Source organism: Trematomus bernacchii, unplaced genomic scaffold (genome assembly GCF_902827165.1).
Source record: "Trematomus bernacchii unplaced genomic scaffold, fTreBer1.1, whole genome shotgun sequence".
In the NCBI taxonomy this organism is placed as follows: domain Eukaryota; kingdom Metazoa; phylum Chordata; class Actinopteri; order Perciformes; family Nototheniidae; genus Trematomus; species Trematomus bernacchii.
The window spans coordinates 1,687,099-1,713,482 of record NW_022987625.1 but is presented as its reverse complement, the minus strand read 5'-3'; the positions used below and the strand labels follow the sequence as shown (position 1 = coordinate 1,713,482).

The window sequence follows — 26,384 nt, the reverse complement described above, 5'->3', positions numbered from 1 at the left end:
TCATGTTTTAATCATGTTTAATGTAGATATACAACATATTGATTTTGTTAATCGTATATCAAAAATGATTATTACTATGTCGTGACAACCAAACACATATTTTGACATCTCAAGTTAAATAAAACAATCTTTAATCACAATAAAAGGCTTTGAAAGCATGAACAAAATAATTACATAAACTCTTAATATTGTTATTTCATTATATTCTTATTAAAACTGCTGTAAAAAAAAAGTGCTCTTTGGCCCTCTATCTAACTTAAATTACTTAAGAAGTTCTACTTTCTAAGAATAACAAATGTTTTATTCCAAATTAATAATATTTTCCGTTCCATTCTTTTTAAAGATGATCATATCATGTAAGTAAAAATAATTCTGAACCAAACGTACTCGTCAGAGTAAAATACTTTAAATTTAAATTGTGTGAGATCTCTTTCTCCTCCATGCAAGTTTTATTTGGCTGGACCAAGAGCATGTTTAACTTTAATGAAGTACTGAAGTAAAGAGCTAGGACGAGGCCTCATAAAGCTTTAATTCAGCCTTGAACCAATTCATAACATTCTGCTTGTTCTCTGTGATCCATTTTATGTTGCTGATGGTTCTCTCAATGGACTGATCCAATGCCAGCGTCCCAGAGCCGAAACCCACCTCAGAGTTATCTGCCTTGAACTGCTTTAGCTGAAACAATGAAAAGAAACATAGTGAGTGTGTTGTTTGGAGAGGTGAAAGCCATGGATAACAGCACAGGGCTCGTAAAAAATCGGGGGTTAGAAGTCCCTAATCCATCCTGCCATTAGTGTTTTTCGCGTAACACAAGCAATCGGTCCAAACACCTGGCCAAAAGGCATTATATTTAGATGGAGAAATGCTCAGTTTTCGATAACATGTAAACGTATAGTTACATAATTGTGTCTTATTACTATTAGCAGAGAAAAGGTAATGTCTGTACAGCTAAATAAAATTAATGCAACCAATCTAGTTGGGAACCGGGTTCGCGGGACTTGAGAATATTTCCAATTACCCGACTGAAAAAGTTTGGGAACCACTGAGTTAAAACATTGCAACTGATAGGAAAATAAGGACATTACTTTTAATCTATTCCCTTGGCTATAAATACTTTTTAGTTTTGGAATGGCTCGGCAAAGAAAAAACCCTTAAATCTCAAGCTCTATGCACATCATTTTATCACGAGAAATTCAAATATGGGTTTGAATGAAACTGACTTGGACTTGCATTAAACAACCCATAAAGTAAAGTCATTTCACTTAAGCATTGGATACAGGTCCCTTAAGACTAGACAATTTAGTTAGAGTTTAGACGCATCGCTGCATGTGGCTACCAGCTGTTGGGCTTGTTTCATGTAATCAGTGTAGCATGAACACACAATGAAAAAGCAAGCTAGCTAGCTAACTGGTTAAATGTTAAATAAGTCAAATGTAACCATTTTGCTTCATCCACAGCACATCATCGCATTGAGCAGCTGACTGTGTGGCAAATAATCAAATTACGTTTCCAACACATGAATTTAGTTTACAATTTCTAGACGGTTTGTGTTTTAATTTTGTGAACGCAGCCCTGACAAGTTTGGACATTTAAACAATTGTCTACTATGTACACAAAACAACAAGTCCTCCAACTCATACGACCAAATGGGCCGATTGTTCAAGCCCTTATTACGACCAAATATGTCGTTTGTTCAAGCGCTTAATACGTCCTATAATTACGTTTTAAAGTTTTCGCCCTCTAGTGCTCCCGTTGAATGCTAACGTTACAGATGGTCGTTTATTCACAAATAACCCTCTCTGGAAAATCCTAAATTGTAGGATAGTTTGGCCATTAAAACGCTTTTTGATTAGATTTATAGCGAGAAGTGTATATTGTAGAATCCACGTCCAGTCGATATGTAAGATCTATAGTTTGATAGATATTACGAAGATGATTTGAGGTATGCGGTAGCTTCCATGTAAAGTTACGGGTTGAAAACAGTATTTCCGGTCTCGACGTTTTCATAATAAATGTCATGTGGGTATATTAATGCTGCCCATTATGGACACAAGCAATTTTCACCCATTTATTAATTATATGTTTTAAATTTGATAACACCAATGTGTTTCGTATCCCCTAAACCTCCAGGGTGTACACAGTTTAATACTGGCAACTTCTAATTGTGGGAAATACGAAAACGTCTTATAAAACTACAATTCCCAGTAGAGACGTGCCATAGAACATGTTGTGAAACACACAATAGCCAGCATGTATAGTTCTGGGGGGGGGGCTGGGCTGGACCCGTCCAATTCCAGTTTTGGATAGTCTGTCGTGGTTCCATTCCATTTCAAAGAGCTGTTGACGCTCGGCGTAACCTTGTCGCACTGCCACTCCAACATCCAATCACAGGGCTTGAGGACTAATCACGGGGTTTGTAAAGCAAGGCGGATGTTGTAGTCCCAAACGATAGCTGGGGATTCTGGGTAGTGTAGTGTCTAAACTCCGAAAAAACTATTTGTTTCTCCGAATCGAAGGTTAAAAACACAAAAGCATTGTACACAATTTAAACTAATCAAATTGTGTAATTAACAAGGATAAACTGATGTTTTTTAGTGGATGAGTAATGCAGATATCACTGTGTAATCATTTGACAGTGAGGGGAATACATCCGGTTTTATTATGAAAACTTCGAGACCGGAAAAACAGTTTTCACCCACGCTAACTTTACATGGAAGCTGCCGCATATACACGTTATCCTGGCGAGACCTCAAATTATCTTTGTAATATCTATCAAACTATAGATCCTACACATCGACTGGACGTGGATTCTAAGAGTACAATATACACTTCTCGCTAGAAATCGAATCAAAAAGCATTTTAATGGCCAAACTATTCCACAATTTAGGATTTTCCAGAGAGGGTTATTTGTGAATAAACGTCCCTCCGGAGCGTTTGCAATCAAGCATGTTGTTTCTTACACAACCACTAGAGCACCTCTAGTGGTCGTGTAAGAAACAACATACACTTTAAAACGTGTCTCTGGGTCGTAATAAGGGCTTGAACAATCGGCCTATATGGTCGTTTTTTGTAGGAGGACAGGCTGACACAAAATGTTCTACAATATCTAACCTGTTGCAGCTCGTATTCAGTAGAGAAACGCTTGGTGACTCCATTGATCAGGTTAGAGAAGGAGAATGATCCACCTCCATACCTGTGAATGAAAACAAAGGCAAGACCTATCAGCTCCGTTTTGATGTAAATTGCATACAGTTTTAGAACAAATTCGCAACAGGTTCACATTTCTAAACTGTTCAGAGTTCAGTTTGCTCCCTTACAGTCCGTGAAGAACCAGGTACACTGTGGGCTACTCCCAAGATAGACTTGGATTTAGTCGTTTTTACGTACTGAAGAGCACAAAATGAAACTTAAGTATTTCCAGTGAATAATAAAATGTTCATATTTCTACAGGTCAGACCAGTGGCGTAACAAGGTTGTGATTGGCCCCGGTGCAAATATTGTTTTGGGCCCCCCCCCCATCGCCCCAAACATAAGCGCACACTGATGCGCTCACACACGCACGGACATCAGTGGCGGCGGGGTAGCTTGACGTTTCACAGGGTGCTCAAACATGTAGGGTTTTCCCTTAATGTACCGGGCGCTACAGTGGAATTTTCTAATGCAACACTCCCCACACGCAAATACACAGCATATATACACTTGTTACAATGAAGGCTCGATAATCAGCTCACGGCATATAGGTGTAAGCATAGGTAAAGTGCTATTTTTACAAGTGGGGGGTGGACCTAATATCCTCTAGGGGGGTCCAGGGGCATGCTCTCCCGGAAAGATATATTTTTTTCTTTATGGATATTTTACAAATCACTCCCCTTTTAAACTGTATTCTTGTTTTACTGTCATATAGTATTTCATAACTGTTTTTCATTTATTCTCTTATTGTTTTATAACTATAATGATCATATGAAGGTGTGCCTCGGAAATAATTGTATACATAAATGGTGACCAAACCGTTTGAAACCCACTGAGATAACTTAGACTAAAGTTATCTATCTAAACACTCAGAGAGTCGTTTAAGTTCACCTGAGTCCCTCAGTCTGACAGGAGAGGACATTCCCTTCACCTTGTTGTAGAAACAGCTCCTTATATCTGTTAGTGCAGCTAGCTAAACAGATGCTAACAACACGGTCTCTGGCACCGGTGCGCTCTCTCTCTCTCGCTCGCTTAATCACACTAAATGCGCGCCTGCCACACACACACACAGAGCCGAGCTTGAATGAAACACAGAGACCCAGAAGTACTTGTTCTGTACTGTGGCATATTATTTTCTAATCAATAATTTTTCAAATTATGATTTTCACGCGTAAAAATAAAAAAAGACACATACATTTATTGGGGGTGCTTGGGGGGTGCTATGGCTATCCTAGGGGGAGCTTCAGCGCCCCCCTGGCGCCGCCTATGACGAACATACACAACCACTCAGAAGCGCCACATGTAGGCTATCAACCACAGCCTGCCCTGGCCTCAAACCACCACAGCCTGACAGCCTTGGGGGAACTGTTGGACCACCACCGGGCACAGCCAAATCCAGCCTCTCCTCCTGGCTGGCTGGAGAAGAAGGTTGCACAGCCACGGCCACGGATACAGCTAAACTTGTGGAGCTAGATGGCAATGATGGTGGTGAGGCAGGTGAGCTATCGTTAGCCTCCGGCTCCGGCTGCCGCTGCACGTCAACATTGCTAACGTTAGCGCTCGATTTCGAGGACGATGTATGACACCAGTTTAGCTGTTACATCTCCTTGTTCTCTCTTGTCCTTTCTCTTTTGAGCGCCGCTCTTGTGCTTTGGTTTGCTGTACATTATAAATGCAAGCTATTACATTTGTTATAATGCTGCCGAACTTGCTGCTGCTAGCTACAGTACAGTACAGGTTGATTAAACGGTTCACTCGTCAGGCAAGGTATCACATGACATGAAAGGGAGCAAGGTCATTGGACAGACAAATTACAAATTCATTTAGGTTAGTTGGTTACTTTGAAGACTGCGTGAACCGCGTGTCAATGCCCCAAAAATAAAAAGATATATATACTTTTTTTTTTTTTTTTACATGGGCCCCTGGCCGGCTCTGGGCCCCGGTGCGTTGCACCGGCTGCACCGTCGATAGTTACGCCACTGGGTCAGACCCAAACAGCTGCCTGAGAATAATAAAAAAGACTAAATAAATGTATCTCATACCTGTAAATATGTTTTATTTACAGATGCTAGAAGACTGACTGTGAGGCTCTTTGAAACATCTGATAATGCATTTTCTACAACCAAAATTAATTGTTGGTTGCACGTGTTCTTCTACCTAGAAAACATTGAATTATGAGCTTTGTTCAGTGAGACTCAGCTCAGCACCTGTGGGCTCTGAAGCCTGCCGGGTTTATGAGGACCAAAGGTCTTCTGAAGCAGTTTGAGTAACTCGGAAAAAGCTCAGACAATAAAATATGTCATGATAACAAACATGACGTAAAACTGCCTATCTACAGTATGTGACAATGTGAGAATTAGTGTTCTTTATGTGACTGTGCTTTAGTTTGACATGTGATAAAACATAGGCCAGGAGAAGTTTTCCTAACACACCATGTATCTGCACTATGACAAACCTTTTTCACAGACTTGATTCAGTTTGAGAAACGGAGTTATAGAATAGCCTCACACCTTTTCTTATGATGCAGTGGTGTCAGCAGACTTTGGGAGTTACTGATTACATGTAACGAGATGTTGGGAAAAATACGGCTTAATACTGTGTGCCACTATTATCTTACGCTGTTGGAACCATATATGAGCTTGCAGCTGCTCCTGTCGAGACTGGAGGAGCCAAGGCCTGATTCATGTGTTTACCCACAGAAAAGAAGACACTCACACTTGTCTTCTCACCCTCTGGGGGGCAAAGAGCAACATCCGAGTATCATAAAGAGAAAACCTGCATGCGCAGGTTCAACTGCCGTCTATTTCCATCTGACGCCAAACCGATTTACGACTATGTATGGGACTATACTGGGACTTTATAATCTTGATGTGATTTTCTTTTCCTTTGAGCAGCATACCTCATGTGTGTGAGTTGAACCATATTTCTGTATGTGATTTAACTCTGCTCCTTCTTGCAAGAATAAATTAGAACCTGATTATTGATTCTTAAGCCGGTGTCTGTCGAGTGATATTTTTCTAACAAGAGATGACGTTATCAGGATAAAAAAACAAGGTAACTGTGTTTGATTACAATTATAAAAAATAAAAAAGTTATCTGATCACTGTTACATTTACATACTGTATATTACTAGCAGGATGACACAGTTACAATACCTTTTGAAAAAAAAGATGGATATATTATATTTAGACGTCCTGAATGAATTTTCTTTATGGTTTATATTTAGGCTGCTTTAATGATTCTTTATTTTAAATACATGTATTTTGTATGCAGTAAGTGGCAGAGGTGGGACCAAGTCATTGTTTTGCAAGTCCGAGTCAAGTCTCAAGTCTTTGCACTCAAGTCCGAGTCAAGTCTCAAGTCTTTGCGCTCAAGTCCAAGTCAAGTCTCAAGTCAGGATGGGAAAGTTCAAGTCAAGTCCAAGTCCTAAACTTTGACAAAACGAGTCTTAAACAAGTCATTATGTGCTTTTCACCAAATGTAATGACACCCATCAACAGAATAATACTTAATAATTAAACTGCTCTTTATTAGTCACATTAATATAAAACTTGCCTTGCCTTGCCTTGCCTTGCCTTTCCTTGCCTTAATACTGTAATAATCTATTTTCTCTCTGCTGGTAAAGTAACGTGTTTTCTTCTATTGTAAGAGGGATCAGTAAGGTAAGGCTACCGTGACGGTTTGATTCAGAAGGAGTTTAATGTATAAGATCCCTGATGTTGAGGTGACCAGAATGTTTATTTCCACTGTGTACAACATGTTATAAGGGACCCACAATCTATCTTTATGCAAGGGATAATGTGCAGCGAGGCGTCTCTGGGGAAAAGAACACCTGAATCTAGATCCCTCTGCAGGTGGTACTTTAACTGTATTTTGATGCTAATACTTTTGTACTTTTACTTGAGTAACATTTTGAATGCAGGATCTTTTATTGTAACCGAGTATTCCTACACTCTGGTACTTTTACTCAAGTACAAGATCTGAACTTCTCCCACCTCTGGCAATAAATCCTGAGTGGTTACCAAAACAAAACCCTGCTCTGAAGGTTATTTTCATTTTACAAATCCTGCACTCAGCTTTGCTTTCTCCAATATCATTGAAATGCAGCCAGATGCTGCTTCTTTTTTCCGTTTTCGCTCATTTCTTGACTTTTTCCGACGCGCTTGCATTTAAATCTGTCTCCCCGTCGTTCTGTGTAGCTGGCCTGTACCACTACACCTGCTGTCTTTGGAGCGTCTGCCCCCCACCCTTCTTTCACATAATGGTATGATCCTAGTGTGTCCTCACATATGATTGGCCGCATGGTGGCTCAGCAAAATAAAGTCCCGCCCCTGCCTGCAAGGATTCTCAGCAAGAGTAGAAACGGCTGGAGATTCTGCTCTCCCCGACGGGAGTCTGCTCTTCAAGCGGCATCTCGCGATCGGCGTGTTGGAGACCTCTGAATTAAATTATCAAGTCACCTCAAGTCAGAAGGCTCAAGTCCAAGTCAAGTCCCGAGTCATTGGTGTTCAAGTCCAAGTCGAGTCGCAAGTGTTTTGTGATTTTGTCAAGTCGAGTCCAAAGTCATCAAATTGGTGAGTCCACACCTCTGGTAAGTGGACACCTGATTTGTTAAATAAAAACACAGTCTATCCTCTTGATTAATGTATGAAGCTTAAACAGTATTTGTAAGCTATAACTGTTTCTACATTTTTGATATGAAGTTTCTTAGTTTCTTCTTTTCTAAGGTTACATTGATACATAGACTTCAGTAAAAACATCTTAATGTTATTTATTTTTATTTTGTTTTTATTTGCATTGCATTTGATATTGAGGTAATCCAAAAGTAACTGGAAGTAATCAGATTTTATATTTGGATATTTTTGACATGTAACTAGTTGTTGTAACGGATTACATTTTTAAAGTAACCCTGGGTGTCAGTAACTGAGAGTGTTGTGCTGTGTTGTCCTCACTCATTGAAGATGTATGTCCATCGAGCTCGGACAAAGTCCCACGCCAGACTCTGACCCGCCACATTGCTGGCGATGTTGACAATGGTGGAGGTGGCATCCTGCTTTCTGATCAGTGTAGAATTCAGAGTGTACTCCAGGTATCTGAAAGGATACAAGCAGACCAATGAGAACACTGTGTGGTCAGTAGGCTGACTGTCAGTTATCTGCAGGTGTATTCAGAGGTGGGAGAAGTACTCAGATATTGTACATGATCAAAAGTAAAAGTACCAGAGTGTTACAAGTAAAAGTCCTGCAATCAAAATGTTACAAAAGTATTATCATCAAAATATAGTTAAAGTGCCAAAAGTAAAAGTAGTGATTGTGCAGATTGGTCCATTTCAGAATAATATATATGATATGTTTTATAATGATTGATCATGAAAGTGTTCTCAAAGCTGGTAAAGGTGCAGCTAGTTTGAATGACTTTGTATACTGCAGGGTAGCTTGTGAATTTACTCCAGGTGGAACTAAAGTCTGATTTAACACTTGATTAGATTTCACATCATTCATCCACATCTGTAAAGTAACTAAAGGTATTAAATAAATGTAGTGAAGTAAAAGTACACCATTCACCTCTGAACTGTAGTGGAGTAGCAAAAAGTAGCATCAAATGGAAATACTCAAGTAAAGTACAAGTATCTCAAAATTGTACTTAAGTACAGCACTTAAGTAAATGTACGTAGTTCCCGCCCCCCCCCCCCCCCCTTCTGGTTGTTATCCCAGTTACAGACCTGTTGAGCAGCCAGGGCTGCTTGCTGCAGGACAGAGCTGAGCGCAGTTTTTCAGCTTCACTAGCGATGGTGGCTTTCTGAAACTCTGACCAGGCAAACTCCCACTCTTTAGCGCCACCTGCTGCAATGGCGTTGCAGTACACAGTGGACCGCAGGTTGGGGTGGATCCTAAAGAAATATAACATTTTTGAATTCAGTCCAATACCATAGATGAAAGACAGATGGTTGCACTTTAGTCACTTAGGAATTGAGAGAGTGGAAAGATTACAGGTTACACTTTATTTACTCACTGGTTTATATTAGTGTCCATCCATTGTTTGAACCATGTCTTGGTCAGAGTTGTGCATTCCTCTAAGCCTGTTCTACAGGCCATGCTGATAGCATTCACCTGATTATACCTGGAGAAAGGATAGAAGGGAAGGTAATACATGAACAGTACGCATGCGGACAAAGGAAGGAGGATGAACCAGGTGCAGCTCCCAGAGAGAACCAAATGAACCGTAGCTCTGGTGGTCTCTATTATTAGTGCTTTGTTCTATATGGATCCAAAACGGTTTTATCTTGGGAAGGATAACCTGAGAAGCATCTGTTTGCACCTAGACCAAGCCCAGCCCGGGGTCTCTGCATCCAGGGGTTTCTGAGGGTCTCTGCAGCCCAGGGTCTCTGCAGCCCGGGGTCTCTGCAGCCCGGGGTCTCTGCATCCAGGGGTTTCTGCATCCAGGGGTTTCTGAGGGTCTCTGCAGCCCAGGGTCTCTGCAGCCCGGGGTCTCTGCAGCCCGGGGTCTCTGCAGCCTGGGGTCTCTGCATCCAGGGGTTTCTGAGGGTCTCTGCAGGGTCTCTGCAGCCCAGGGTGTCTGCAGCCCGGGGTCTCTGCAGCCTGGGGTCTCTGCAGCCCAGGGTCTCTGCAGCCCGGGGTCTCTGCATCCAGGGGTTTCTGAGGGTCTCTGCAGCCCAGGGTCTCTGCAGCCCGGGGTCTCTGCATCCAGGGGTTTCTGAGGGTCTCTGCAGCCCAGGGTCTCTGCAGCCCGGGGTCTCTGCATCCAGGGGTTTCTGAGGGTCTCTGCAGCCCAGGGTCTCTGCAGCCCAGGGTCTCTGCATCCAGGGGTTTCTGAGGGTCTCTGCAGCCCGGGGTCTCTGCAGCCAGGGTCTCTGCAGCCAGGGGTCTCTGAGGGTCTCTACATCCCGGGGTCTCTGAGGGTCTCTGCAGCCCTGGGTCTCTGCAGCCCAGGGTCTCTACATCCCGGGGTCTCTGAGGGTCTCTGCAGCCCAGGGTCTCTGCAGCCCGGGGTCTCTGCAGCCTGGGGTCTCTGCAGCCCGGGGTCTCTGCAGCCAGGGTCTCTGCAGCCAGGGGTCTCTGAGGGTCTCTACATCCCGGGGTCTCTGAGGGTCTCTGCAGCCCTGGGTCTCTGCAGCCCGGGGTCTCTGCAGCCCGCGGTCTCTCCAGCCAGGGTCTCTGCAGCCCAGGGTCTCTGAGGGTCTCTGAGGGTCTCTGCAGCCAGGCTGAGGTTTCTCTTCTTCCACATGACAGTAACAACATCCTGCTGTTTCTCTGGTTTCTAGTCTTGAGTCTTACTTAAAGTAAAAAGTGAGCAGCCTCTGGTCTGAGATGACACGTGTTGTTGTTGTTGTTGTTTTCCCTGTGCGCTTCAGCCGGCCAGTGGTGGTTTACCGCTCTAAAGGGTCCGACTAGAATGCTGAGTTATATTAGTTCTGCCTATCATGCCAGCGCTTTAGCCAATAAATGGAATATTATAAACTTTTCTTATGGAGGGGGGTCTCAGGTCAGCGTTACGGGGGCAGTTGCCCCTGTTGCCCCCTATAACTGCCTGTTTGGCATGGCCCTAATTCAGTTGACATTATTTGAGCCACATTGCTCATTAAAAAACAGAAATCCCCTTAAAATCCAGCAGGACCTGAGGCCTGTACTACGAAGCCGGATTTTCGCTTAGCCGGCTGACTTCAGGGAAAACTCTGGCTTTCCGGTCCTACGACGCTGGTTCTCTTTTTAGCGGGCTAGATCTCCATGGTAACTTATGCTGAGCGGCTAACCTCCTCGGGAGGAGGTTAGGTTCCAGGATAAGAGATCAACTCAGTGAAAGCACCGCCTGCTGACCAATCAGAGCTCCGTGTGCGGAGTTTAAAGTTATCAATTCATATTACAGGATAGAGGAAATACAGAAAAACTGCCGTTGCAGGAAAGACGGCCGGTCAAAATCAACTGACTGTGTGAACGTGAAAATTAATAGAATATCACCTCCCATCTTCAGAGCAATCTGACTATTATAACATTAGCGTTAAGAAAGCTTACTTAAATATCTGCCACGACATAAGTAACCGGATCAGAGTAACATTACGTACAGTCTGCGGCACTGTGAGTGCAGACGTCGATGTGTCCCATTATCATTCATATCATATCACATCATAATGTATCATATATTTCCTTATCTGAGTCAGCTGAGCCGTATCTGGCCGTGCAACACTCACAGTGTCACATACTGTATGCAGAAGTATTATTTTAAGCAACACATTAAGTTGACGAAACACTCGAGTCAAATGTAATTAAAGTCAGATCCACTCGTGTCTTGGACGGGGCAGTGATTTCATAAACCTGTTAATGTACGCATTCAAACACTTTTTCTGTTACCAGCTGTATTCACCTTGCAGGTGCAGCTATGTGGCTTTTATCCTGGATAAAGTGTTTAAGTCATGGATGTTTAAAGTTTAACTTCTTCATATTTGACTAATATTAAAGGTCACTTTTCATTCAGGAAGTTTGACGCTGCGCTGTCAGTACGCTTGTCCATGTTTGTGATTGGTCGAATGCTCCAAATACCACCCCTTTCATGTGAACGCGCACCTAACTAGATAGGACACGGCTGGCTTGAGCGATCCACTTGATAACCAGCGTCGTAGTACAGTTTAGCGAGAGCGCGTATGTTTTGGATTGGGCCAACCGGCTAACTCAAACATATCCAGGTTAGGAAAATCCGGCTTCGTAGTACAGGCCTCTGGACAGGGTCTTCTCTGCTGCACCCTGATGCCCCCATCAGATAGTCCAGTACCCCATCATCTTTCAAACAAGCCCTCAAAACCAACCTCTTCACACTTGCTTTTCCCAGAGAACTGTCTCTTCTTTGTGTGACTGTTTTTTGTTAAGTGTGACACTTGTAAAGTACATAAAATACATGTATTATTATTATTTATTATTAGAGTGTTCACCTCTGCAGGAATAGTTTTGGATTGATTTTTTTTTAATTCATGTTAACATTGACTATTGAAAGCAAACACTAGACAGTGGTAATGCTAGCAAGTTAAAGTTTACAGCTGAGCAGTGACTGGCCAAAGCACACCTCTACATGCACTGCTTTTACAAATCTCACACAAAAAATACGTTACATAAAAATGTTTCTACAAAAGTTTGAAAGGAAAACATGTGGTTTCTCAAATGTAATATTTAGTTAAATTATGTCAAATTGCAGAATCAAAATCATTCTGATGAAACATTTAAAGGAGAAAATACTTTTTCAAAGTAAAGCAATTACTACTAGCACAATTAGCTTTTACAGAGTAAAAAGGTCCTGTCGATGATCTCAAGTGTAGACTGTACCATTGTAACCTGTGCCACACCTTAAAGTTCCCAAAAAGGGTCAAAAAGAATCTGCACATTCAGCTGCCTTGGTGAAGTGAGTCCAAGATCTATTACTGTTAATATAGTTAAGGTATTATTCTGGTTTCATTTAAGTAATCAATAGTAATCTAACATTTGATTTAGACATGAAGTACACGCAATCCTGTTTCATTTGATATGTGAAGACAGGGAGAGGCATTAACCACAGTTAAGGTTAGGGATGGGTATCGTTAGGATTTTATCGATACCGATACCGATACTGCTTATCAATACCGGTATTTTTCGATACTCTTATTGATACTTTTCAATAATTTGGTGCTCAAAATTATAGACATGATTACAAGATGTAAAGATTAAACAACAGTCATTTTATTGTAATTTATTTGTATTTATTATTTAATGTAACTTTTTCAATGTCATACCAAGCAGGTCTGAGTGTGTTTGACAGTGTGTCTCTGGAAGGGGGGCGGTAATAGGGGCAGTTCATAAATCCATGTAAACATGACCATTATTCAGTTAAAACGAGACGCTGCGTGCGCACCTCCTAAACCGGAAGCTCCGGTCGGCTAAACATTATAATCCGTTTATTATTCATAATTGTAATGATGGATTATCAGTAATCATTTTAAAGTTACACAGAGACATTGGATTAACCGTTGTTATGCCCTTGAACAAAACTTTTGATCACAAAACAGACATAATTATCATCATGGCTACGTAAAGTGAAGTTGTTTTCTTGCTCTTTCCTGGCTGCTAGTTCAGTGAGTTTTGGTCGTACAGGGATGAGACTTATACCAATGGAATCTGTGGAATCTCAGCTTTCATGATATGTTGTTTGTGCAGATAAAATGACGTAGAAAAGATCGCTTTTGCCAGTTATGTGCTAAAGTAGCCATTAGCCCCGTTAGCCCGTTTTGCTAAATGTTGATTTAGACTCTTGGTGTTGGACTTCTGTTCCGTGTAGGTAAAATGGTTAATATCGTCTGTTAGCTGAGTGTCTTCCCGAGATGACGAGTGGCATTCACAGTGGCCAATCAGAGTGGTACTCAAACCGGATACGTCACACGGGATGAGGGTTCCCAACCAACCAGAATTGTTTAAAGTAAGGAAGTAGTGTAATTCATATACTGATAGCAGCACCGTTTGCCAGTACTGACTTAGTACCGGTTCTCGATACCTATCCCTAGTTAAGGTAGATAACTGGTAAATAAAGTGTAATACTGTTCTTCAATGTTTAACTCATATGTTGTTATTGGCTCCCATAAAAAATATGATCTTGGAAAAGCAAAAAGTGTGTGTACTCACTGGTCCATGTGTCCAGCAGGTATTGTGCTCCAGTTGCCAGTCATGTTCTTATAGTAAGTAAACAGAGGGGTGATCTGTTTCATGAGGTAATTCTAAAATCAAGCAAAATACATTTAGGAAGATTCCATGAAGACCACAATCATGGAATTTATATTTGTTTCGTCTCTTTTAATTAGTTTTGGCTCACCTGCATGGACCCATAAACCTCGCTGCGGTCAAACATGAGGTAGAAGAAGTCCAGGTTGTTCAGGGCCGACTTCCAGGGCACATAGTCCCTCTCCAGTGTCAGGTACTTGGTGGTTTCGAGGGCCAGTACTGTAGGGATTATCTTTGCTCTTTGGGGTTACGAGATAAAAAGGAAAAGTGTTTAAAAATATGACAAAATATTTCATAAAATGTACTGCAGGTAATGAGTCGGAATATGTTTGTCATGCTACTGTAATAGTAATATAATTGCAGAACGGTTTTTCCTGTTGTCCATCGGGTCAAATCTGACCCGTTCCAAAATGTTTTAAAATCAGGATAAAGGTTTATTTTATGTTTCTGCCAGAAAAATTACATATTTGTTTGTATACACGTTTTTTCCATGAGAAAACAATCTTGATCACTTTCATTAGGTTTTGGGTTTAGTATAGCATATGTAGTCTTCTGGGTTTAATTTGGTAACATTATCCAACCTTTCTTCCCTTTTAACAGAAAGTTGGTTTGATTTGTGTAAATGAGGTCTATTGACCATACATTTCAAACAGAAGAGTAAAACTTGTGGTAATACGTAGGAATAAAGTTTCTCTCTAAGGTGTAACACAGGTTTGGATGATTGTTTATAAATGGTCAAACCGGAGGACAGACGTTGATAGGAAGACGACACAAGGGTTAAACACTCTTGATGGATGTTATAATTTCTGGACAATCTTTAAAAGTATTTTGGCTTCACTTCATTGTTTTCCACATTTCAGTAATCCAGATGATCCTGTTGTCATATGACACAGTATTAGCAGGAATTACCTGGCCAGGTTGAAGGCATCATCCACCAACTGAGCTCTGTTGATCCCTGGAATACTCTTTGAGAAAAAGAGCAACAACCGTGTCACTATACCACAACCACTCAGATCAAACAGCCTCATCATCAGGATTAGAGGACCAGAGATCCATTACTCCAAGATGCTCAAACATACACTGTGATTGGTCCTCAGAGCATTGAGGAGGCGGTCCCAGTTGCCTTGGTCATAGTTGACTCTGTAGTAGCCCAGCACATTGAGGTTGGCCAGCACCCAATCTGATGGCCCTGATGTTTTCATTTCATTAACTGTGTCTACAGAAGAAGACGAACGTCAGAGTTCTTCATTATAGTTATACACAAGACCAAAAATATACAATATTTCATCAATATGTTCTTATAACTTTGTCAATGTTTGTGTTTTCTGCAAACTCGGTCAATGAAGCAAGCAGTGTCTGATGTTGGAGCTTTCTAACAAAATATGCAATACTTTGAAGGTCAATCTATGCTTTCTGAGGCAGAACCATGCAACGATGAAGCCATCTCACCAGAAGTATGGCAATGATTGTTTGGTCAAATGCCTAAAATATACAATATCTGCCTTGTCCTGAACTAGTGCGACCTCCACCCCATACATTCAGATCTAAGAGGGAAATAGAGAGGGACTCAAATGAGGTTTTTTTGACGGAATACGGAATTTATTTTAATATCAACTCAATTGGCCTGCCTCACTTCAGTGACTTGAGTCTGGAGGGGGAGCAAAAAAACATATACAAACATTGTGACCAGTCAATGCTCAAATGAAATACAGAACTGAATCCCAGCATGTCTTAATATTTGTCCTTGTTTGATGTTGCAAATAGAGCTGCTGTGATGCAAGAAAAATGTCAGACTTGATCTGACAATAAAGTATTATTGTAACGTATTAAGCTCATGAATGACCAATAGTCTTCTAGCTTCTGTGTGCGTTGTTATTCTACTTAGGGTGCAGTGTTTTTATCCCCCTATGATTGGTCTGGTGCTTCGTTTAATGTTTCTATTAAATGTGTTATCTCCTCGAACTGTCAGTAAGAATTAATTTCATTGGTCAGAAAATAATCTCCATGTTATTGTGTGTATTTGTGCATTCCTACCTGATTTGGCCTTCAGCCATTGGATGGTTGGATGGATGACTCCAGTCTTCATCCACTTGATTGGAACAATCCATTCATAGCTGTAGGATAAAAACAACTTTAATATTACATCTACACACAGTTTATTCGTTGTTGCTTTCTTTGATTGCCTGCCATGACCTGCCATGAAATGTATAGATGAATGAGTTGTTTAGTTGCTTTTTATTAAAATACTGGAATTTGAAGTAATATGAAAGCAGTGGCATAAGGTAGAAGTATTTTAAGCAGGAATTAATATATAATTAAATAAATATCAATATGACACGTTTAGATGGGTTGTTAGTGATAAGCAGAGTTTGGGCAAAATCAAATATCAGTGTATATTTGATTTTGGACAGATGGTTGTTGGTCATTAGTAATTTGAGTAAAAAATACAAATTGCCTATTTCTATTTATTTATTTTTTAAATGAACTGCAGTGTGTTAAATGTGAAAGGGTTTAAAGTTTTGGTAACTAATTTGGGGGTTTACGGAGTGGATTTAAGAAAGGAAGTGTACTCACTTGAAGGGAGATTCAACAGTGACCGTAGAGTCTGGATCCAAGAGGAAGTGCTTCTGGGATATGCCCCCAGTCTGGGTATCTATGGTAACCACAGGGAAGCCCATCTGCAGCACCCAGGTGTTCATGATGTTATTGACAGAGTCAGGAAGTTGGGTGCCAGTATTATTAACAGCCTTTGGAAGCAGAAAAATAAGAAAACAAATGATGTAACAGCCAACAGTATGGTATGTACTGGAGATCATGATTAACATTAAACATTAAAATCTTAAGAATCTATATTAAATAACATGCCATCTGCAGATGTTCCCACAGGTCTGTGTAGACTGCATTCCCAAAGGCAAACGTATTCAGGTAGCTCTGCAGGGGGGACAGAGAAAACACATACACACTACTTCTTTAGAGGTGAAGGTTTCAGAGTAAAGCAGGGGACCTGTACGCACACAGACACACACACAAACATACACACACGCACACACACACACACACACACACACACACACACACACACACACACACACACACACACACACACACACACACACACACACACACACACACACACACACACACACACACACACACACACACACACACACACACACACACACAAACATACACACACACGCCCTGGCGACCGGACATCTTCTTCATAAAACTAATAATATGGCGTAATAATCGGGCAGTTCGATGTGTCTAACCATAAGAAAGTATCTTGTGCGAACGAGAAAGTATATTGTGCGCGTGAAAGTGGTGTGTCTGGGTGTAACGGCTTGGCTGTGGCAGTGCGGCAAATTACGATCCTTCGCCATGAGCAAAGAAATGCTGTAACTCGCCTCTATATTGTCAAAACCTTTCAAAACCTTTCAAAACTTCACATGAAGACATCTATAGGCCAATTTTCAATCATAGTCATAGCGCCCCCTTGTGACCAATTGAAGTTAATGTTGCTAGACTTTGGCTTACAGCTCTCAGCAGGTTAATCAGATCACCTTCATATTTGGCCAGCTTAATATCAAGACATTCACCTTTCCAAACGCTGAGGCTTGTGCGGTGTTGTAGAACGCCATGGCTACGCATTGTTCGCCATCAACAGGATCAACAGTACTTATTTTGGGCTAAGTGATGCATGTACAAGCACGAAACTTGGCAAACACATTAACAGCGATGATCTTAGTTAACTGATATGGTTGTTGTGTTTTGGTGTGGCAAGGTGGCTCTATTGCGCCCCCTAAAATACTTCAACATACTTATTTTGGGTTTAGCGACGCATGTAGGCTACTCCTACGAAATTCGGCACTTAGTTAACTGATAGGGTTGTTGTGTTTTGCTGTGGGAAGGGGGCGAGAGCCCCCTAAAAAAGCTTAACATACTTATTTTACTTAGCAATGCATGTAAACACACAGAACTTGGCACACGCGTTAACAGGGAGGATGTTAGTTAACTGCAAAACGAAAGTGGTGGCAGGAAGTAGCTTATTTGTGCACATGCACAGAAAAATGTGGGTTAATGTTACGGATTGGTTAGTGACGATGGCGATTCAGTGCTGCGCATGCAGGGATCCTTGAAATACCCCAACGTGCGTTGACTTGCGAAGGCCTGTTTATCGCTGCTTGCAGCTTTAATGTGTAAGTGTTTTTCATAATACATTTATTTAAGTCAACGTTTCAGTTTTTCATTGCCACATTCTTAACTTTGCCAAATAAATGGAGACTATAAGATCTTTATGAAGTTCTTACCGTGAGTCCCTGTGTAAAGACTCCTTCAGTTAGGAAATCCGACAACATCCGCAGAACAGATGCTCCCTGGGGATGTGAAAACACTTTTAAAACTTTATTAAGACCAGACTTTGAGGGACTTTGTAGCAAATGATATGGCATATTTGTGAGAAAACTGATTATGGGAGAAAAGTAATTGGGAGTATTGATTTTAGGATCAGAGATGGCAAAGTGTCCTGCTTCTCTTAAGGCCTGACAGTGTGAGGTCACCTTGCTGTATGAGATGGCATCAAACAGCTCACTGATCTGGGCTGGTTTCTGAATGTCCTCTTCTTTAGAGGACAGAGGGTGAGAAGAGGCCAGGGCATCAACAGCAAACACCCTGTGGACGTCATTGAGCACGATGAGGTCTTTCTATTATGAGACAAATAAGAAAAAACAGACTCCTTCGATCAATGTCACCATCATCCTACACTGCTCTTATTGCTGAGGCCATGAGGGGGAAATCCTTACTATGTTCCAATCGGGTTCAACGTTGTCAGCTCCCAGGTACTCAACATAGGATGCAAACCCTTCATTCAGCCACAAGTCATTCCACCACCTCAGGGTCACCAGATTACCAAACCACTGAAGGGAGAGCACAGAGCACAGGACCAAAAGTGAAATACAACAAATAACCCAGACAGCAGCGCTTCAGATCTGCAGCCCTGAGAGTACCACTACGCTTCTCTTTCAAGGTCATGCACAATCTTTCTAAATATATTTGTTATTATTAAATTAGTTCCCAAACTGAATAAAGCGTCAGTGGTGGAAGAAGTGCTGAGATTTTGGACTTAAATAACAGTAGCAATAATACATTTAAAAGTACTTTGTTACAAGTAAAAGTCATTAATTCAAAATGTTACTTAAGTAAGAACAAAAGTATTGGCATCAAATTATTATAAAAGTTCCAAAAGTATTCAATATGCGTAATGGTCCATTTCAGATCAATAAAAAATACAATATTGTCTTCTGAAATGTAGTGAAGAAGTATGAAGTCAAATTAAGTGAGAATACTCAGGTATAGTACATGTACAAGTACCTCAAAGTTGTACTTAAGTATCAACCTTGAGTAAATGTAACCACTGTAAAGCGAATCACGTGACAAGCAGAAGTAAAAAAAGTGATTACTATAATGACTTTGAACATACATTTAGACAGGCAGGTCTGCATGGTGCACAGAGAACCAGAGATACATTTGTTATTAAGATAAAAAAGTCAAATTATTTAAATATTTAGAACTTAGTGAAATGCTACTTGATGCAACAATATTTTGTAGAAATGTCTCATATATAAATATAATTATATACACACATAAAGGCAATTTTACTTCCAATTATTTATTTGACCTTTTATACTTATTTAAAGTGGACCTATCATGCTATATTTGAATAATATAGTGTAGGACCATACCTATATAAGGCATATTTATACTTTTTTTTTTTCAAAATACCAAACAGATCATGCATTTTAGCCATGCCTCATTTTGCTCAATTTGACAATTTCTAGCTCTGTTTTTGCAAGGGTTGATTCAGTGAGAACAGCACCATCTACAGGCCTGGCATATGTACTACAGCGTCTCCAGCGCTTTCGAACGGCAATGGCCGTGGCTGTCTCCTCCTGATTGGTGGAGTTGGCCCAATAGCCGTAGCGCCACCGTCCTGACGTCAGCACAGTGTTCAAATCTGGATCAGTTTTGATCAGATCCGTTGCAGCCCCTTTTTTAGAGATTTGGGTATGGAGGAAAATAGAGAGGGTTGTGTTTTCTGACACTTGGTGAGTTCCCTGGAACACCGGGGACACATATTCATGTATAAAAGACGTACAAAAGTGCATTTTGCATGATAGGTCCCCTTTAAGTACTTTTGCTTTCGTAAGATTTATAATGCAGGACTTTTACTTATAATTAAGTATTTTGACAATAATGTGTTGGTACTTTTACTCAAGTAAAGCATCTGAATACTTCTTTCACCGCTGGTTAAAGCTTTGCTGCTCATACAACATTTTAAATTGTACAAATACGACATTTAGTATTACATTGTTAAATTGTAGTATTGAAACCTAACCATGTGGGCCAGTTCATGAGCGATGATGGTAGCAATCCTCTCCTTGTTGGAGTTGGAGGAGAAAGACTCGTCGTAGAGCAGAGCCGTCTCTCTGTAGGTGATCAGACCCCAGTTCTCCATGGCTCCAGCATTGAAGTCTGGTAGGGCTATCTGATCTGCATTGGAAAATAAATGATTTGTGGTCCATTACATGTGGAGTTACTATGTTTTTATAAGTTGACAAAGTCGTTTCTATCTGCACCTTTGTTAAAATATGTAATCTGGAGAGAGGGTGGCCTAGAAATAGAAATTAAAACAATTTAACAAAACCAGGGTTGCACAGATTTTAGCGGGCCAATGAAGAGGTGATGATGGATTACAACTGTCATGAAACACTCTATAACAATTAAAATTAATAATTGATTCTGTCGTGATCTTCTCAGATGCCGCTCCCAAAGCCATGTCATAAACACAGACAGCACACACATCCCCGTGATGAACAGATAAGTGTTCCATCAATAGACAAGAGGAGAGATGAAGGACGAGCATGTTTTATATGGGTTCAGAACGACTGACACAGCTGTTTCACTTAAGGTGGAGGTCAATGTCTAACACTAAAAAGAGATCTTTTTGGGGTTGATCATAAAAGCACACAGGATGGCAGTAAACATGATGGCAAGACCTACTTACCACGAAGGGGAGTGAAACAGCTACATGTTTAATGTAGCTGTTTTGTATGTACTTATTACATGTTGCGCAAAAAAAGGGAAGTACTTATGCAACAAGAATACATTTAACAAAGATACATGCCAAAAGGAGGATATTGAAATGAAGCATTGCATCATGTGTGGTGGACTCACCAGACTTTGGTAGAGGGTATTTGGAATTGTAATAGCCCTCAAAGAATTTAAGGATGGATCCAGTCTTGTTGAGGGCGTACTCTCCTTGCCCAGCATCAATAGCAGGCTTTCTGGCAAAGATACGGATCTAAACAAAAAGCACATCTTATCTTAAACATTAAATAAAACACATAAAACCCTTTTTTCTATCTATCTATCTACCTATCTATCTATCTATCTATCTATCTATCTATCTATCTACCTATCTATCTATCTATCTATCTATCTATCTATCTATCTATCTATCTATCTATCTATCTATCTATCTATCTATCTATCTATCTATCTATCTATCTATCTATCTATCTATCTCTCTCTCTCTCTCTATCTCTCTCCATCTCTCTCTCCATCTCTCTCTCCATCTCTCTATCTATCTATGTATGTGTCTCCCTCCAAACTGTTTTTCTTTAACTGTTGCCTAAAAAGTAATGCTAGCTTGAGAAAGACAGCTTATTTTAGAAAAAATATACACAATATATCTTAGTTATATCTTCACTTGAGAAGATAACACCTTAACACTATTTGTATTAATTATCATTTATCAATTAGCACGTGTCCTGATTGATGAAATTGGCTCTTCTACATATATTTAGGCACAAAAGTGAACAAAGCTATTTCATAGCGTGTATAATTTAAAGATTCCTATGACTTCAGTGCCCTCCACTATATTTTAATCAAAAAGACCCCATGGTGGCGTGCACTCTTACAGCTATCATGGAGCTAGAAGCTGCAATCACTAAAGACACACAACATATTATTATTTAGTTTTTATACACTTACCAGCACATCATCAATGGTGTTATTGATCTGAGCAAAGTCACTGACAATGAAGGCCAGCAGGTACGTGGACATTTTCTCAGTTGGACTGAAAGCTGTCTTCTGCACATTTTGACTCTCAATAACGACACTGCTTGTTTCTGTAAAAGATCAATAATATTGAATAGAATATGTTTATTGCATTGTCTCTTAATGCTTTTGAATGATATATTTTGTGGTTATTAAATGATGTCACTTTAACACACCGTGCTGTCCACAGGGACATCCTGCACAAACCCAGCATTCCTTTAAGTAGCAAGCTACTGGCAACAGTGAGCGCATTCACCCACCTTCAGAGAACCAGATGTAAAACTAAATGGTTTCAAGTTTAAAGCGGCATTGCTCCAGCTAACAGCTGATCATCCCACCTACACTTTCATCCGTAGGAAATGAAACTCTGAGGCAGGCTGAGTCAAGTTGAGTAGATCCAAACCATGTGATGGAAGGAGCTTTATATCACACTAAACATTCACTTGTTCGACCAGCAGTGTCCTCCTCATATATTCCACTGTATTTTTGTGAAAATCTAATTCTCAGTGAAGAGCAACTTACCTTTTTGCTTGCCATTAGACAAGGCGACTGTTCCGATGTCGTGGATCAGCGTGATGTGGAACACAGCTTTCATAGCTGGCTCGTCAAAACAGGGGAAAGCCTTCCTGGCGTCTGTGGGCTGCATCTGAGTTGTGGCAACAACCCTGCCGACAAATTATTAGGTTAGTTATTAGCAATAGTATTAAGTTGAACCTAACATTTTTTATTTAAACATAATATTATTTCTTTCAACTAACCTAATACAGTATGTGAAATCTGTTGACATAATAAATGTAATTAAAGTCAACGTTTGAGTTTTTTTACGTGTCTGTAAGGCAAACAAATGTATTGCATGAAAACGTATTTGTAACATTCAATGTTTGTCATTGCAGGCTTGTTAATGTTCCCAAACTTTAGCTAGGTATTGTCTCAAAGCACGTCATCTGACACTACATAGACGTACTTTTTCACTCCGTCCTCGTAGTACTCGCTCCTGTAGAAGCCCCCCAGGTCGTCAGCCAGCTCTCCGGTAAATTTAGTGGAGAGTTGGTACATGTGGTCCTTAACCAGTTTACCATCGAGCTGAAGGACCAGGTACTGAGTCTCACTCTGGAGGAAGAAAGACTTGATGGAGGGGGCTTTGACCCCGCTGTCGACTGAGGTGAGGCTCGCTGAGTCAGTGTAGTTCAGCTTATTGGAGTGGATAAGAATCAGGTCTGTGTCCTCAACGCATTTGAACTCCACTGTGGTCTCACCTGAAACAACATGAAGTAACTTAAAGGTCTCCTATTATGCAATTTTTAGGCATATATTATGGGTCTCAGATATATAAAAATATATAAAAAACATGTCTATGATGTGTTTTGCTCAAAATACAAAACAGATCATGCATTTTAGACATCCTTCATATCCCTCTGTTTCAGCCCTGTTAGAGAACTGCAGGTTCGGGGTCCTTAGCTTGAAGAAAGAAAAAAAAGAGGAGGGGGAGCTAATGCCTGCTCAGAATTCTACGAGATACAGCTAAATGCTGCCGTGATTAAATGCCATCATGTTCCAAACCACATCAGGGATTATTTCTGAAACAGTATGGAGCTCAAACGCTTTTCTCTTGCGGGTTTACTACAAGGTGAGTTCTTTTTTTTATTTACACATACTCTCTCCAGAGGTTAGCTCTGAGTGTTAGCGATGCTTGCTAATGTAAACACAGACCATATTACGTCCAAAACACGTCGTGCATTGTTTCTGATACACTGACGCTTCTGATAGTGCCGTGGGTGTAAAGCCAGCCCACATTTCCGATATTACGTCATATCGGACGCAAATCTGGATCAGCTCCGTTGTTCTCCCGTTTTTAGAGATGTGGGTAAGGAGGAAAAGAGAGAGGGTTGTATTTTCTGACACTTTGTGAGTCTCCTGGCACACTGGGGACACATTTATGTATAAAAGACATCAAAAAGTGCATTTTGCATGATAGGTCCCCTTTAAACTGTAATCAGCACTTTCCAACCCAATAGCTCAAAGATTAAGGTTTTCTGACAGATTGTGGCAGTTACAAATCTGCATCCAAGCTTTAAATCAGGGGTGTCCAAACTGCGGACAGGGGCCATACTGAGGCCTGTGGTCCATTTTTAATTGGCCCTCAGCAAATTCTGAAAGTATAGTGGAATATGGCCCACACATGAAACTCGTGCTTGTCTTATATTGTACTTCTTAAATATATATGTAAACATATATTACACAGAATAAGTATGTATGCGTTAATAAGCCACATTTTAAAATAAATTCAGTTAATTAAAGTAAAAAACACTTTCAAACAAATCTTAGTGCATGCAATGCCATAACTTATTGACGTAACCAGCTTGAAATATACCCTTCATATCTCCCCTTATTATAATCACTCTGAGGCTTCTGTTTTAAGGGACGAGCTGCAACACTTTTTGCGAGAAAATAAATGAAACTCTGTTAATGGAGAGCTGTGATGTAGGTTTTTTTTTTTCTTAAAGCATTTTCAATTATCAAAAATAATCAACCTACATTTGAATAATTTAGCTAACTTATAACTTAACTTATGAAGCCCAACGATTAGAGTTTTTTTCTGTTTGTGGCCCTCAGTGAAACATTTTTGGACGCCCCTACTTAAAATGATTGATTATTTAAATATTTTTTCATTTTTAATGTTCTAAAATGATCCCCCAATATAAATGTTTTGTTATCTTTGAAAAGACCATAAAGCGTAGAATTATCAAACAATTTACACACCAAATTCTTAAATAGTAAAAGGCATTGTGTGTCATGTGCTGCAGAGAGCCTCACCAGTGAAGATGTAGAGTCCAGTGGGGTCAGTCAGCAGCCGTGGCCACAGGGTGACGTTGTACTGCTGCGGCACCAGGCTCTTGGGCAGCCGATACTTGTCCCAAGGCTCATTGGACGGGGCAGCAGTCGTGGCAGGGGGTTTAGTTGTTGTTCCTCCATCCGTTGGCAAGACCTGATTATCATTCTTTGCCTTTTCTTGTGAGTAGACAACAGACAGAGCTATGATGGTGGCCACGGCTCCTGCCCCGAGGATCATACACACTACCCCAAGAGGTTTACTAAGAAAGAAACCTTTCCCCATGTTGTGTGCCTGTGTTGGAGCCCCACAGTCAGACAGTGCATGGAGGCTGGAAGGTGAACGTCTTTATGTGGCCAAGCATCTCCCCTCCCATTCGTCCAGAAGGTGATACATTAACAGTGCCATTGTAAATGCCGACCTCACCTGGTGAAGCGCTGGCTCCGTCAGGAGTCTTCACACTGAAAACTACAATTTTTTTACAATAATTTAACTTTTTGAACATGAAAGAAATAAAACCAAGGTTTGGAAAAGTTCATCAGAGGAAGTTCTAGTTTTCTAAAATATTCAGTTTTGAGGAAGCTCTGCCATTGCATCCAAAAAGCACACTGAGATGTTCAGCGTTTATCAGACTCAGACGCTTGAAAGAAAACTGTTGCTTTGATTAAATGATGTATCAGTTATTTTAATTTTAAAGTGGACCTATCATACTATATTTGAATAATATATATTGTAGGGCCATACCTATAAAACGGATGTAATCTGTATCCGCTCGTTGTAGCCCTGTTTTTAAAAGATTTGGGTACGAAAATAATAAAATGCAATAACGTGCTTTAACCAGTAGGTGTCCCTTTCTATCAGCTGTGCACCGTTATGGCGTAAATACAGCCTATCTACCAATTGGATCAAATATAAAAGTCAGCCGAATTAGTGTTGATACTGCAAGGAGACGTATTGTGTGAAAAGAAATGTAAGATATTGTTTAATTGCTTAAGATCCACGTCAAGTTTTCAGTTTTGGCGGCAGTTCCTGTTTGTCTAGAAGTCTTGTCATCAGGGCTCTATAAATAGAGTTAACTACGGCAGATATTTAATATTTAATGCAGCCGAAACGTGTATTACAATGCCGTTATGTGATGACTTTCAAAGAGAAAAGCAAGCACACTCGGAATAATTTTGTATACAGTCTATGGTTGCTACAGAGGATTGTGGGTAATGTAATGTCTTCGGCCATCCAAAATTCATAGAAAACGACTTGTTTCTCAGAATTGAAGGGGAAAACGTGACAAAAGCATTGTACACACACTAAAACCGTCATTTAATTAACAAGGATACAGTAATCTGGTGTTTTTGAGTTGATGAGTAGTGGAGATATCACTGTCAAATCAATCGACAGTAAGGGGAATACTTACTTCCGGGTGTACAATTCTCCATTATCCAATGGGAATGGACGCTCACATTGCCTTTAACAGCCTCCGACACAAACGAATGCCGTGC

The 26,384-nt window shown here is 40.5% G+C and overlaps 1 protein-coding gene across 1 annotated transcript; it reads right to left on the bottom strand.

Annotated features, from left to right (window-relative positions):
* LOC117484450 (aminopeptidase N-like) lies at nt 1–25,213 on the bottom strand. Its single transcript, XM_034132923.1, has 21 exons — nt 24,873–25,213; nt 23,023–23,314; nt 22,581–22,723; nt 21,993–22,129; nt 21,174–21,300; nt 20,335–20,489; nt 18,743–18,856; nt 18,500–18,643; nt 18,251–18,316; nt 16,806–16,871; nt 16,515–16,687; nt 15,975–16,054; nt 15,020–15,156; nt 14,850–14,905; nt 14,032–14,179; nt 13,845–13,936; nt 9,202–9,309; nt 8,912–9,079; nt 8,142–8,282; nt 3,112–3,193; nt 1–675 (listed from the first exon to the last, which is right to left on the bottom strand). Exons 1-21 carry the CDS (start codon nt 25,171–25,173, stop codon nt 505–507), a joined length of 2,901 nt encoding a protein of 966 aa, XP_033988814.1. The 5' UTR covers nt 25,174–25,213; the 3' UTR covers nt 1–504.
* Between the last annotated feature and the right edge of the window lie 1,171 nt (nt 25,214–26,384).

Coding starts and splice junctions, on each gene's coding strand:
- LOC117484450 (XM_034132923.1), bottom strand. CDS start 25,173: ATGGGGAAAGGTTTCTTTCTTAGTAAACCTCTTGGGGTAGTGTGTATG. Junction 16,872..18,250: donor TCTTTACACAGGGACTCACG/GTAAGAACTTCA, acceptor TCCCCCCTGCAG/AGCTACCTGAATACGTTTGC. Junction 9,080..9,201: donor ATGGACACTAATATAAACCA/GTGAGTAAATAA, acceptor ATATTTCTTTAG/GATCCACCCCAACCTGCGGT.